The 15966-nt window shown below is 33.2% G+C and overlaps 1 protein-coding gene across 1 annotated transcript; it reads right to left on the bottom strand.

Annotated features, from left to right (window-relative positions):
• Positions 1 to 15197: 15197 nt before the first annotated feature.
• Positions 15198 to 15731, bottom strand: LOC141702705 (uncharacterized). The gene has a single exon (XM_074506332.1). The coding sequence runs from the start codon at positions 15729 to 15731 to the stop codon at positions 15198 to 15200; it is 534 nt and encodes a 177-aa protein (XP_074362433.1).
• Positions 15732 to 15966: the final 235 nt, after the last annotated feature.

The following is a 15966-nucleotide window of genomic DNA, read 5'->3' as shown; positions in this document are numbered from 1 at the left end:
TTGGCTCCAAAACCGATAACTCCTCAAGTTTACCATTTACCAGCTGTTGTGTTTCGTAACTTATTTTATTATTTTGGTCTCAACATATAAATGTATATTTTTTCTTATCCTGTATAAATAAGTTCAATTTTTTAATTTCAAATTATTTATTTATCGAAATTTAACCGTAATACTTTCAATATAAAAAATATTAGAATTATCATGAAACAATTGTCTAACTTATACCTTTTAAGTCATTTTCAAAATGTGTACCGCACTAACACTAATCTTTAGTTTATCTTAACTAAGCCGCGCTTCGCTGCTGTCATAAAGATAATTTTAAAAAAATATATATCTACAAAATGATATAAATTTAATATATGAAAAAATAAAATTAATTAGTCATATATTGTAATTATAGTAATTGGTGTAGGTTTTTTGGGCCGACACTCGTTATAATCACGTTTTTTTGACCTATACTCTATGTTTTAAATCAATAATTATATTTTTCAATGAAAAAAAATATATGTATATATACAATAATCATACACAAAAAATACACGAGTATCAAAGTAAAATATAATTTTTTTTTCTTGTACTTTCTTTGAAAATATGTTCAAGATCGAGAAAATAATCTGATTCGATTGGTACATTATACAATTCGTTCCAATTTAATTAAATTTGATCGAACCAAAATTTGTGGATTTGGATTTGAATTTATTTTTTAATATGAAATATTTTGATTTGGATTTGCGTGTGAAAAGTGAAAAATATATATAACGCGTATTGAGATATTTGTATTTTTTTTATAGGAGAAAATTAAGATTATAAGTTAAAATTAAGAGTCTAAGTGGAGAAAATTTAGGATAATACAAGTTAATGGTAGTTTTTAATCTATATCTATACTATCTATACTATATTACAATACACGAAACATTAAAAGTTTGGTAGTCGGTCGGTCGGTCGGTACTTGCTGAAATTACTTAATTGCCCTTATTTAATTATTTTAATTCTAATTATTGGGTCGATCATATCTAATTCTAATTGATATTGAAGTCAACTTCCTCTATTACTTTACAAATTTCAATTCTATTTTATATCGAACTCTATATCATTATAATTTATATTAAATTAAATTCAACTTCTTTTACCAATTTATATTTTAATTCATATCGAGTTCTATATCATTCTAATTAGTTACTTGAGGCTAAATTAAATTTAAGCAAACTAAATATAATTATTAAGGTTTAGTTGATATATCATGTGACTCGGGGTGAGATAAAATAGCAATAGTATCAATCCTCCTAAAACAATTATACTAATGAACTTTGATAAACAGAATAATATATTTTATTTATCCAGGATGAAAAAATATATTATATAATTGATTCAAACAAACACAAAACTAAAATAAAAATACAATTCGACCAACAAAAATAAAATCATATATACTAATTATTCAATCTAAAACAAAATTATCTTATTGTTCCAAACTTCAAAAAAATAAAATAAAAATAAAAAATTATTTTGATTTGATCGGTGTATTGGGCATCAGGCTAAAATAAAATAATGTAAACCACTGATCCGAGATAAATCAAATTTATATTAGATTAAGTAAAATTCGTTAACTATTGATGTGAACTAAAAAAATAAATTTTAATTAAAACACTAATATTATTTTTTTGTAAAATACATATAATATTATCAATAAACTATATTGTCCAATCACTAATATTGTATTTTTCAAATATCTTTTATAGAATTATAGTAATCACCATACTAAAATAATATTTTTAAGGTCCCAACATAATGGAGATATTATATTTTTACCCTCAATAAAATAATAATTTCGTTATAATAATATTCTCTCATACCAATGCTATCACTTTGAATAAGTTTATGTTAGGCCCTTCAACTTTGGGAGGGGGGTGAATACAGTTAATATAATCAACTCGAGAAAGCTTCAACAGAATCAACAATTTTTATATTAATCTTATAAAAACTTATTACACAAGTACTCTCTCGAAAGGATGAACAAATATACTTGACAGCTGCTAGGTTATGCGAAAGATATAACAATGTCACAATACTTATATCATGAACCTAATTATGCTTTATATAGAGCACAACTACCAATGTATAAGGAATCTTATTCTATTAACAACAAGGAAACCTATACTATTGCTTCTGAGATAAAGTCTTTCGCCGCCTTGAAATTCCTGTTTCCTTCTCCTCCTCGAAGATCAACTGATGTGACAAATACTGATTTCATCATCCGTTGAAATCATCATCCGTTGAAATCATCATCCATTGATATCCTATCATCCGTTGATATTTCATCATCCGTTGATGTTGTCATCAGCATCCGTTGATGTATAAGTTCTGAAATGAACTTCTGATAGCTTCTGTTTGATATCATCAATTGCTTTTAACAATCTCCCCCTACTTGTTCATTATGGAATTATGGATAAGTTCCAATTGATGATGTCAAAACTATCTAAATGCGGGAATCCAGTATGCATATTCAATCTTCCTTTAGTGAATATCAGACTTTAACTCTTCATCCTGAACTACTTCTTTAACTTGAGTAATGTCATAGGTTAACTTCACTTCCTCAGCTCAGAATACTTCCAGAAATCTTCCTTCTTAGACTAGCTTGAATGATTTTTGCTTCAAGTAAATTTTCTTCAGTATCAAGAGCTTGAACTACTGTATAGAATAAATCTATCAGAGTTTAAGATTCATATTCCTTAGATACTGACTCCAGCTTTGGCTTTAGTCTTTGACATTCTTGACTTTTCTTCTATCCTATCCTTTCCTTTAAGCTTCATGTCACCAGTTCCAATAGCTTGTGATCTGAGAGATCTTTTATCTTCTGCCTGACTGATTTCCCTTATAACTATACCTATGGTTGGTCTGTTAGAAGGATCATCTATATAAAGTACTTGAGAAATAACAGCAATATCAACATTTGTTGTTTCATAGAATTTTTAAAGTCTTCCTTCATTTGCCTTAGCTATTCAAGATCAACTCCAGGATTTTTCTTTGCAAATATTCTTCTACTTACCTCGGAAACAAATAATTGAATCTTTGGATCCTTGTAGAACAGAGTTGTCTTTCTTCCTTTAACTTTCAGAGTTTGAAGATATTGGCTTGATTCAGCACCAACTTCTTTCTCCAGAATACCTTGATCTTCATCAGCAACATGTGTGACTTATGAAGATTGTAGCATTTTAGTAGTCACATTCAATTCTTCAACTCTTCTTTCATTCCTCTTTCTTCCTCTTTTAATTTCCTTATGTTCCCCCTTATTACCTTCATCATAATTTTCATCATCAATACCTATCAATGACAGCTGTTTGTATTTAGATTTATCAATTTTCTCCCCCTTTTTGACATCATCACCAAGCAGCAGAGAAAGAATCAGCTCCATTGAATTATGTACTTCTGTAAGTTGATCAGACATTTGATAAATCTTATTTATTTAATTACAGCTTTTGGTATAAAATCTTAATTACAGCTTTTGGTATAAAATCTTATTTATTTGCTATACTTCTTTTTCAATATGTAACTTGATTATTTCTTTACCTAAAATTTGGGAACTTAGAAAGAAACCATAATTTTTTAATAATTAAATTTGAGAAATTCTGAAAAGGTTAAATTTTTAATTATACTAAGTTTATAAATTTTTGTGTAAATTTTATTAAACAATAAAGGTGGTTATTCTTAAAAATTAGTGTTTCATCTCTTGCTCTTGGCATACATAATACGTTATAAACTCTTTCTTTCTGACAAATTCAATTTGTTTTATATAAATTACCGTTCATGTAAAAATGATATGCAGTATTTTGAGCAATTTATAGAATTCTTGGTCACGGAAATCAAATATGTTAATGTATTTAACTTGACGCGATAATAATAATTATATATATAATTATAGACATAGTCAAAAAGTTACATAATTTGATTAGATTTTTATTTAATGATCAATTAGTTATAAAATTTGATAAGATTTATAATTTTTAGAGCACTTGTCTTTTATGAGTACCTAAAAGTTAGGGAAACTTTAATTTTTAAAATTTAAAAATATAGAAATTCAAGAAAAATAGATAAATATGATTCGTATTGGAGCTCACGGAGATTTACTATATATATATATATTCATAATACTTTGGAAGAGGTCTAGAAAAATAGATAAATAATTTTCAGACGATTCTGGAGCTCCCAGAAATTTTACTTTATATATTTTTAAAGCAAAATTTTTAGGGCTGCAGCGGCCCTAAAATTATATATTTTTTTAAAAAAAATAAATCAAGATTATTCAAGAAAAACATAAACTATTAGGGCTAATCAAAACCGAACTGTGCTAATTCGGTTCATTTCGGTCCTGATCGATTATGTCCAGTTCTTTTAAAAACTATTTCGGTCCGCACCTAATAAATCAAATCATAATAACTATAATTTTATAATGTATACATTTTACATATATCTTAAAAATTATAATCATAATTTTAATTTGTATTGTATTTATACCTTTTTAGAATTCTATGTATCAAATTACTATAAATATGTTTTAGAATTTATAGTTTTTTCTTTAATTTTTAATATGATTTTCTTTTTGAAAAAAATTCGCCCGTTTGAGTTAAAACCATACCGAACTGAATTAGTTCGTTTTGGTCTAGTCCGTAATATAATTTAGATCCAGTTCGGTCCAAGAAAATATGATAATTCAGTTTTTTCGGTCCAACCGAACCGATCGAATGCTCAGCCTTATAAACTATAATAAAATAAATTAATCATATAATTGTTGATATTGATTTTATGTCAAGTTTTGCTAGACTGACACGTGTTATAATATATATAACAAAACAAAATTATATAAATGTTTATTTATTATACCAATTCATATTACGTGTTTTTGAGCCCACAGCAATCATGCCGATTTATATTTTGTTCTATTAGGACGACGCTCGTTGTAACAAAAAAAATAAGACTTAAATTATGTATATATACAGTAATTATACAAAAAAAATTGCATCTCAACGTTTATAAATGATATTTTTATAATTATTTTGAATCTATTTTAATTATGTGAAAATTAAATTTTAAATACAGATTCTGGTATAAAATCTTATTTATCTTGATATAACTTTTCTTTTTTGAAAATGTAACTTGATTATTTCTTTACCTAAAATTTAGTATCTTAAAAAGAAAACATAATCTTTAATAATTAAATTAGAGAAATTCTAGGTAAAAAAGGTTAAATTTTTAATTAAATTAAGTCTAGAAATTTTTATGTAAATTTAAGTTAATAATTAAAGGTGGTTATTTTTAAATATAGGTGTTTCTCACTCTTTCTCATAACATACATAATACTTTATAAAAAGCTTCAGTATTCAAATTCAAAGTATTTCAGGCGATATATAGAATTTTTGGTCAGTTTTAGTACCATAAAAATTGGTTTATAAATTATAATATAATTTTCAAGTTATATACATATAAAACCCTAATAACACCACAAAGTTCTTATACAATATTCATAAAAAATTGCAAAAAAATAATCACAAAAATAAAATATGCTAATGTATTTAATTTGACATGATAATAATACCTTTATAAAAAATTATAGACATAGTCAAATAGTTATAGAATTTGATTAGATTTTTCTTTTATGATCAATTAGTTATAGAATCTGAAAATTTTTATAATTCATATAACACTTGTCTTTTATAAGTATCTAAAGATTAGGGAAAATTTAGAAATGGAGAAGTTTACGAAAAATAAATAAATATGATTCGTATTAGAGCTCCCGGAGGTTTACTATATATATATATATATATATATATATATATATATATATATATATATATAGAATACTCCTTTATATAATAGGTTTAAATTTAAATAGTAATTTACGATTTAAGTTAGTGAGAAACATGTAAAATACGTATAAACATATTCTACATAATATTGAATTTTAAATATTTATTATTTTCCCTATTAATTTGAATGTATGTACTTCTTTATATAATAGGTTTGAACTTCAAATTTAAATAGGAAATTAGGATTTAAGTTAGTTGAGAAAAAATGTAAAAATAGTTTAAATATATTATAAATATGATTGACTTCTAAATATTTATTATCTTCGTTATTAATTTGATCAAACAACTTCTAAACATGATTGAATTCTAAATATTAATTATCTTCCCTATTAATTCGAATGTATATAAAGAAATTTAATTTTATTGAATTAAAATATGAGTGCTCTAGAAAAATAGATAAATAATTATCAGACGATTCTGGAGCAGGTTTGAACTTCAAATTTGAATACGAAATCACAATTTAAGTTAGTTGAGAAAAATGTAATTTTTTTTAAATATATTCAAAATAGGATTAACTTCTAAATATTTATTATCTTTCCTATTAATTCTATTAAACAAATTCTAAAGAAGATCGACTTCTAAATATTTATTATCTTCCCAACTAATTCAAATGTATATAAGGAAATTTAGAAAAAAGGTAAAATTTGTTTAAATATATTCTAAATATGATTGTTATGGAATAAAAACTAGAGTGCGTTATTAATTAATGCTAGGGTTTATGCGCTTCAAGATTTAATGGCTGCTCTCGGATTCGGAACTATCGGTCCTTGCAAGATCCCTACGTATCTCTGTGTGAAAGAGAATCAAGCCAAAAACATAGTTCTTGATTGATGGGTAGAGCACTTTATATAGAGGTGAGTCTAGGCTTAGACTTGTGTTTGGAGACTTGGTAGACAAGTCTCCAACTTAGATGGTGATTATGAGTCCCATAAGGAAAGGAACTCCAGAACCTTCTGTGTAGGACTTTGAGTCCGTTTAGGACACATGTCTCTGCTCTTCCAGCCGTATTAGGCCTAGTTCGTGAACAGCTCGTGTCCGTGGACCTTGCCAACCTATACTGGGGGGCCTTGACTACATGAGTCATCTTGGGTCTACTACGAGCTTGGACCAGATAGGTCTGCACTGGACTTCATACAAGAAGCCCAAGTGTAATTAATGCGACATTTAATGTATCTTTAGGATATATTTTCAATCCGTATTATTTGCCCCAACTTCCGTGAATACTGCTCGAGTTTTCGTGGAAGTTATAATGGTCTTTTCGTGTCTTGGGGTTCTTTTGGCCCTTCTCGGGTATCGGCCCTTCATGGGTGTCGACCCTTCATGGGTATCAGCCCTCAATGGGTATCGACCCTGCACGAGTATCGGTCCTTCATGGGTATCGTCATTTTATTATAAAGTGTGGAGCGACCTACACATTTGCAACGACTTATTAGTGTGAGTATTCACACTTAAGGCCTTTGCACATGCTATTTGAGAGTGTTTAACACTAAACGGTCCTAATCGGGACTAAAAAGCGAGTATTTATTACCCCTTAACCTTCGTCAAGGTTAATTATAGGATGAAAGCTGCTAAAATGCCATATTCGGGGTTAATCGGCCCTAATTTCCATGTATAAGCTTCTAACTAGGCTTAAAAGAACCTAATTTTAAGCTAGAATGCACTAATTGGCCTTAGTCGAGGCTAATTTGTCTTAATCAGGGCTAATTTCTATCAATCAGGACTAATTAGTATGCATAAGGCATTAATTACCCCTAATTCACACTAATCACGTGAGTGAGTAGGTTAAACGGCCCTAATCGGGGCTAATTTTATCACACGAGTCACTAATTCCCCCTAATATGGGTTAATTATGTGTAATATTCACTAGGCGGCCCTAATCAGAGCTAAATCTCACTAATTAGCCCTAACCAGAGCTTAATCCTAAAATTTTAAAAATTTTAAATTTTTTGATTTTTTTTTCTATTTTTCCCTATTTTCGTAAAAAAATTCAAAATATTTCTCAGGGGGGTCACCGGAACTCTGCAGGACCTCCTGCAGGAAGCCCTGCTCGGCCAAAAGGCCCTTCTTGGGGGCTTGTCGGCTGGGCCTGGTTGGCCAGGGGCAGGAGCTCCTGTCCCCTACTGACCAGGGGTGTCTGCTCTAACTTTTTTTTACACGAATCTTCTATCCAGACACAAGCCCTTCGTGTATTCAGCTAGGCTCTTCTTGCTCTTTGTTATCCATGGAATTAATCCCATAGTGATATTAGTGTTCCTCGTGGTTCTGCTACCCTTGTTTAAATGAACGTTCTGTACTCATTCTATCGAGCGCTCTACACTCGTTCAACTGAAAGTTATGTGCTCTAGTTAACTTGTTCTATAGAAAGTTATATACTCCTTTGAGCTCGTTCAAACTTACTTTATTGGATGTTCTGTACTCCAACGAACTCGTTCTCGTAGACATTCTAGTCTTCACAAATCTTATTTCCGCTAAGAATTATCCTTTCTAAGAAATTTCCAAGAAACTTCAAAGGAAGGTCTTCCGAAGAACTTCAGAAGGCCTCAGGGCTCTCCTACAGAGGCTCCTGGTTGGCCTCAAGGCTCCATTTGTAGCCTGGTCGTCCAAGCTTACTTTTGGTAGGCCTTGGGGCCACTCTCAGGGTGGTCTGGTTGGCCGGGAGGAAAAGTTCTCCGAACTTGCTTTGGTGAACGCTTTACTATTTATGAAACTTTCTTCCGCGAACCCTCTGGTCCTCAAGGAACTTGTTCTCGTTAATGCTCTGATCTTTATGGGACTCGTTCTCGTGGACGTCCTGGTCTTCATGAAACTTATTTCTTTGGAGGTCAACCCCTTCTTAGGAATTCACACAAAATCCCTCAGGAGAGCCACCAGAACGACTTTGAAAGGCCTCAGGGCTCTCCTACAGAGGCTCCTGGTTGGCCTCAAGGCTTTCTTTTATAGCCTGATCGGCCAGGGCTACTTTTAATGGAACTTGGAGCCCTCCAAGGTGTCCTATAGAAGCTCCTGGTCGGCCATAAGGCCTCATTTTGTAGCCTGGTTATGGCGCCCTCCAAACCCGGGTCAGAAGTTTGGGGTCCACACACACACACACCTTATTTATAACCTGCTTATAATAATAATAAAGATAATAATAATATGCAGTGACCCTACTTACCAACTACCACGGATCGCAACAGGTTAAAGTATGTACACAAGCTACACACACACACACTTATATTACAAACGCCCAAATCCCAACTATTCAAACTTACAACTGAATATTAAACATCATTACAAACTTAAACTATCTCGAAAGCTGTCATCTAGCTTAACTCGATCAACCTGGACCCCTAGCTCTCGCACTGGATTGGGGATCCTCGCTACCAACAGGTCTCTTCTTAACTGGAAAAGAACATAAACAACATCGCACAAATGAGCTAACTAGCTCAGCAAGTCACATTGACAAGACTGAGAATAATGATCATCAAGTAAAAAGAGGTAAGGTATCAAGTGAACAATGATTAATGATTTAGAATTGGATATTATATTTTCATTTTAAAAACCAAGGTTAGGCTGCTGATCAGTCAAACACTAACCCCGAGCAAGGCACACAACTCTGCTCTAATTACTGGATCCAAGGCACACATTGGCCTAACTTGACCACCAATCTGGTCTGACCGCGAAACTGGTCCACAATTTTATAAAACAATCCAATTCTATCATAATAACAGAATAAATAATGTAAAGCAATAAACAAAATCATAAGCAACATTGGATGTTTAATAATGAGATGGTTTCAATCTTCACAAAGGAACAATATGGCAATTTCAAAGAATGGCTGCCAGGTAATGAAAGAATTGGATAACAGAGGAATCAAACTTTCAAGGTTACAAGGATTTGGTCTTTCAAAGCATAAGGTACAATGGTTTGAATATGTAAGCAATCTTGATTCAGTGTTGGGTATTTAGTTTGTATGTATTTGTGGAGTACTATCATATATCTGTGGTTCGTATTTGGGTAATCAACAATCAATGGTTCATAAAGAATAAGGTTTAGGACTCAAGGATCAATAGTTGGAATCAAAGTTTAGGGTTCAGTGCTTCAAAGCACTTGCAATATAAAACAAGCTATCAATTATCTACAATATATCTCGAGAAAGTTTAGAACACTTGCCTGATATTAGCTTGCTATACTTCACTAACTTCCAATCATAATTTCCTATTCCTCGACTACTTGCTTCCCTATCCTACGCCTTGCCTTATCTGCTCTCATATCATAAGTATCTATCAATACTCAACTCATATGATTCTATTCGGTATACACTTCTATCTACCCTTCGTTTTACCCAAATCCGACTAACGGATTGAAAGTTATACTAAAAACAAGTAAACACCGATCACATAGTCCGGAAGTCAAACAAACAAGTTACATATAACACATAACACGTCAAACAATCAATGAAATTTCATTTATAAGGAAGTCTCGGGTCATAAACAGTCTTTCGGGTATTTAATACGATTTTGAAAATATTTTTCGGAGTCAAAACAGGTCGTCAGATAAATTTTAAAGCAATAAACAGGGTTCAGTTGGCCAAATCTGGCTTCAAAATAATTTTATAATAATTACCGAACCTTGAGAACAATTTAAAATAGTATTTTAAAGCTCGAAACTATTTTTCAGAATTTTTAAATCAATAATAATTAATTAAATCTAATTAAATAATTAATTAAAATTAATTAAAATTAATTAATTCAATTAATCAATTAATTTTCGAATTAATTGACCAATTAATTAATTAATTAATTAGTAACTAAAACTAATTAACTAATTAATTCAGATTTATTTTTGAATTAAAAATAATTTTTGGAATTAAAATAATAATTTTTTGGAATTTTTAATAATTAAAAATTAATTTTTAATAATTAAAAAAGAATTTTTAATAATTAAAATGAAATTTTATAATTAAAATAAATAGGAAATATGATTTTTAAACATTTTTAAAACAGGAATCCAAAATATGCAAACTCTGGAAACCTGGGGGACTAAACTGTTTCGTTTTTAAAACTACAGGGGCTAAACTGCAATTTTGCAGTTCACCCCGCCGGAAAACGACGGGTTCGCCGGAGAACTCATCTCCGGCACCGTCACACCTTCACAACCTCCAGATTACATCTTCTAATCACCAGGAACTCAGCCATGCAATCAAGACACATAGCCTATCCCAGAATTGGCCGAAATATGGTCGGGAAGTTCGCCGATTTCCGGGGAACTTTAAAAGACAACTCCGTTCAAACCAGGAATCGTCTGATAACATACTATACATGAATCGATTGCAAATTTCAAGGGGAACAAAACCCACTATCTCTCAACATCTAATAACCCCTAAATAAGAAACCCCCAAATTCAATCAAGAACATTCAAACGAATTATAAACCCTAATTTCTAAATTCGAAAATTAAACTCACTTTTGAACATGTTATTGAACTCCAAATCAGTCATATGACATATCAAAATCACCAGGAAGAAAAGCTCTTCAACATGCAATCATCAAATCGTTCAAACAATCATCCGAACAAAATTCATATTTTTAATCAAAATAATTAGAAATTAATAAAAATTATAGAAAAATAACCTTTGATTCTGCAGTTCTGAAACTTGGATAATCTGATAGTACTCCTTATACCCTTCGTTTTGATTACCAGAGCTTTCCAAATGGATTTCAATAACACCTCCGATTTGCAGTTTGATACTTGAAAGGTTTTATGAATATATGTATTTTCTCTGTAAAATTATATAATTTCTGTTTGCAAATGATTTTCGGTACGAAATAAATACGGTAAAGGCTATTTATACTTACGGAAAATTAGTATCCCGTTGGATCATTTCGGATATAAAATAGTACGTTTATTTATAAAAACGGATCCAAACAGTACCGGTTTTCAGGATAATTATCCAAATCAGTACAATTTGTACTGCGGTCTTGGTCTCAGCGCCTGGTTACACGTATTACGAGGTGATAATTGTAATAGTTTAATAAAAAGATCCCGTTTATCGAAAATACGAGTTTTATTGATTTACCGAAACGAATTTTGTATCGAAAATATTACGCCGGGACCCGCATAGGACAAACCGTACGCCGGATCGAAAAAGTCGAAACGTGGAAAATGCTCGGAATATTGCAATTAGGTTAGGAAGGAGTTCTCGGAAGAGTTATCAGGTTATAAAAACGTATAAACGGGTGAAGTCGGCTGGTTCCCGATTATATAAAATAGTTTATAATTACTCGGAAAAAGAATTTATAAAATCCATAAATTTCCTATAAAATTATAAATCAACATAAAAATAAATAGGAAGATATGAAAATCATCTATATTTTATTTTGGACATATAAAAATTAAAATACTCAATTTATATTATTTTTAAAGATCCAAACACATATACCACTTAACAAATAATTCACAGAATAAATACTGAACATGCTTAATATTTATTTATTAGCAAAAATAATTACACGATATATCCCAAATATTACACTGGTCGGTCAGATCTGCTCTTAATGGACCTTGAGGCCCTTCGGGCTGTCCTACAGAGGCTCCTGGCCGGCCATAAGGCCTCATTTTACAGCTTGGTCATCCAGGTCTGCTCTTAATGGACCTTGGGAGTCTCCTGTAGAGTAGTCTGATCCGTCATGAGGAGAATGTTCTGTTATCGTACTCGTGAGCACCCTGGCCTTCATGAAACTTCTTCAGCTGAGGAGCTAATCTTGTTCTAGTCTTTATAAGCTTTTATAATCATGGTGATTAATGTAATCATCGCTTATCTAAGACTAACGACTTGTGTTTAGCCTCAGCCAGACTTTTCTGATCATTTTCTAGTGAATGTTCTGTTCTTTATGAAACTTATTTTTGCGGATGTTCTAGTTTTCACGAAATTTATTCTCATGGTCTCTTTAGCCTTCGCGAAACTTGTCCTCATGGACGATCTAGTCTTCACGAAACTTGTTCTCATTGGGCGCCAAATTTTTCAAGAATTCTCATAAAATTTCACAGGAGTTCCACCGGAAAACCTTTAGGAGGGTCTGGATCAACCCTGCAGGGGTTCCTGCTCGGCTATAAGGCCTTCATGTGGCCTGGTTGGACAATCATATTATTGGTCGGCAATGGAGCCACCTTCATGATAGTCCAGGTCGACAGGGGGGGAACGTTCTTCGAAATTGCTGCGGTGAACGTTATACTCTTTTTTGTGGACGTTCTACCCTTTTTCTAGTGAGATTTTATACTTGTTCCCATTAACGTTCTACTTTTCACGAAACTTATTTCCATCCGTGAGGATTCTAGTCGGCCTAACCTTTTCTTGTGGAGGACTAGGCGTCACTGACTCTTGGTAGGCCAAAATCTCACCTCTGTGAGCATCCTACTCTTCATGAAACTTGTTCTCGTGAACGTTCTGTTCTTCACGAAACTTGTTTCCGTGGACGTTCTTGTTTTCACCAGGAGCATCCCTTGGTTCTAGTTCATGGTTTTTTTAGAACCTTCACTTATGGGCCATCCTTATTAGTTCCAGATGTCTGTAGACGTTCTTTCGAGGACGTCCTAGTCGGCCTAACCCCTCCATGTGCAAGAGTTGGCTTCAAGGACTCTTTTTCAGCCATGAAGACCAAGCCCTTGAGGCCCTGGTCGGCCGGGACTTCAATGTCTAGGGCTTCTTAGCCCTTCGGGACATTGTTTCGTGGAAGTTCTTGAACTTCAATCTTCTCAATATCAAGTCGTGGCTATAGACGTCCATTAGTGTTGGTTTAAGAGCTAAATTTTGCTCTTACCATAATACTTTTACTAATCATTAGTGTAATCAGTCTTGGATTAAGACTTATACCTTAGACTTTCTTTTCTCTTTTTTGTTCGAGGAGTGCATTGCCGGGCGGGGACCTCATCTGAGGACCCTTTAGATGGATGAAGACTTTCATGGATGGCTACTTAGCCTCCTCTGATTGGCCAAGGGGTCCACTCATGACCCCTCTGGTCGGGCAAGGGGAAACATTTTTTGCTTTCTTGGGTAACATGTCCCGGTCACGTTCGTGACGGATCTCGACATAAACTATCATGTTCGTGATGGATATTCACAATTCAAAGGAAGCTTGTTGAAGCTGACCTTAGAGGCTTCTCTGTTGAGGGTACCTATCTTCCTCCTAATTTACCCCTGGTTAAATTTGTTCTTATTAGGTGAACAGCTTCCTGAATCGGAGATGTGTGGGGCTCATGCCTTGTATTCGGTACATTTCTTCTTTTTGGAGCTTTCAATACTTCAAATTTAAGGAGGATCCTGGCTATCTGAAGGCCTCCCTTGGAGGCCGGTCGGTTGGGGCCCTTTTCGAGGGATGTCCGGTCGGTCAGAGGGCCTTCTTTGGAGGCTGATCAGTCTTCTTTGGTAGGTTGGAGTCTGTAGTGTAGACTTTAGTCGACCAGATACATTTCGTGAAGTTAGTTCTCTAATATCTTTTTCTAATTAGGCCAATGCCTACTTCGCAACTTCTTTCACTAAGAGTGCAAAATGGAGGAGTGAGCACATGACCTTAGGGGCATTGATGAAGAAACTTGGGAGAAAGTTTGAAGATTGGGCTTTTAGAGCTCTCTTGGCATTTATCAACAGCCAGAAGACTTTTTCAAGATGATGGACACCCATGATGATGAGATGCACTATGTTCACATGTTCATTGTTTCTGATTATAGCTCTTACCCAGATGTGGTAAATTTGTGAGGCTTTCCTAGACTTTGGGATGTTTCTAAGGATGCCACTATTAACCAATCATCTAATTTTGGACTATAAATTGTTCTTTAGTGTTTAGGCCTTACATGGCTTTGTTTGCCATGTGTGGCTTTTATTCAGCGGTTATCTATTTGCGGTCCTTCATGGATTTGAACATTTTTGGTGTATAACCTAATTGTCCATCGTGACTTGATTTATGATCCTTCAGGATCTCCTGTATTTGTAGTTTGATTTCATATTCGTCTTTTATTTTTTGTACTTTGGTCCTTCGGGACTTTCATTCATTATATGCTCGTACTCTGGTCGAAGTTATTCCTCCATCTACTACTAAGTACTAGGAACATTTATTTCATATCCTAAACATAATAAACCTTCAGGTTTGAAATGTGCCAAGTATGAGGCTTCGTCACTGCTCAGGGTTTCCAACTTGTAGGATCCTCGTCCTATTATTTTCTTGACCTTATATGGCCCTTTCCAGTTAGGGGTTATCTTTCCTTTCTCGTCAACTCCTGATGCCTCAATCTATCTTAAGATAAAGTCTCCTTGCTAAAAGAACCTTTATTTCACCCTTTTATTGTAATAGAGGGAGGCTCTTCATTGATGCTCTGTATTGCGGGAATTGGCCTCATCTCTGACCTCGTTAATGAGGTCGAGAGCGAGCCTCATGCCTTCTTCGTTAGTCTCTGGTTGATAAGCTTCGATCCTAGGGGATTCATGGGTGATCTCGAGGGGCACCACGGCCTCGGCTCCGCAATCCAGCATAAATGGGGTAGCTTTAGTAGTCACTTTGCAGGTGGTACAATATGCCCATAGTATAGGCATCAACTCATCTGCCCAAGTGTTCCTTGAGTGTTCAACTCTTTTCTTAAGTCCATCAAGGATGATTCTGTTAGCAACTTCCGCATTCGCGTTTGCATGTGGGTGTGCAACCGAGGTGAAGCGAAGGATGCGTGGGATCCCAAGTCGGCATATCACATTCTCCCAGAAGAATTGGGAAATTTGCTTGGTGGTTATCTTGGCTAATGCCTTAGCCTCAATCCAGTTTGTAAAGTAGTCTATGGCTAGCACAATGAACTTCCTCTGTCCCGGCGCTACAGAAAATGGTCCAAGTATATCCATTCCCCACATCGCAAAAGGGATGGGTGTGTTGATAGATGTAAGCCTTGTTATTCCCAGACAATCTAATAATAGAATTACAGAAGGGGGTTGAATGTAATTCTTGGTTTCTTTTCAAAATTAAGAAAACTCTTTATCAAAATATATCTGTGTTTATATATGCATGTGTGCAGAAATAAAATATATATATGTATTCAAGACACAAAGTAATTAAACACAAGGATTTAAAAACTTTCTAGTGGATTGA

Source organism: Apium graveolens, chromosome 2 (genome assembly GCF_009905375.1).
Source record: "Apium graveolens cultivar Ventura chromosome 2, ASM990537v1, whole genome shotgun sequence".
Lineage (NCBI taxonomy): Eukaryota > Viridiplantae > Streptophyta > Magnoliopsida > Apiales > Apiaceae > Apium > Apium graveolens.
This window is presented reverse-complemented; position numbering and strand designations above follow the sequence as displayed.

What these genes read in the sequence shown, in the direction of transcription:
- LOC141702705 (XM_074506332.1), bottom strand. Translation starts at nt 15,731, where the DNA reads ATGTGGGGAATGGATATACTTGGACCATTTTCTGTAGCGCCGGGACAG.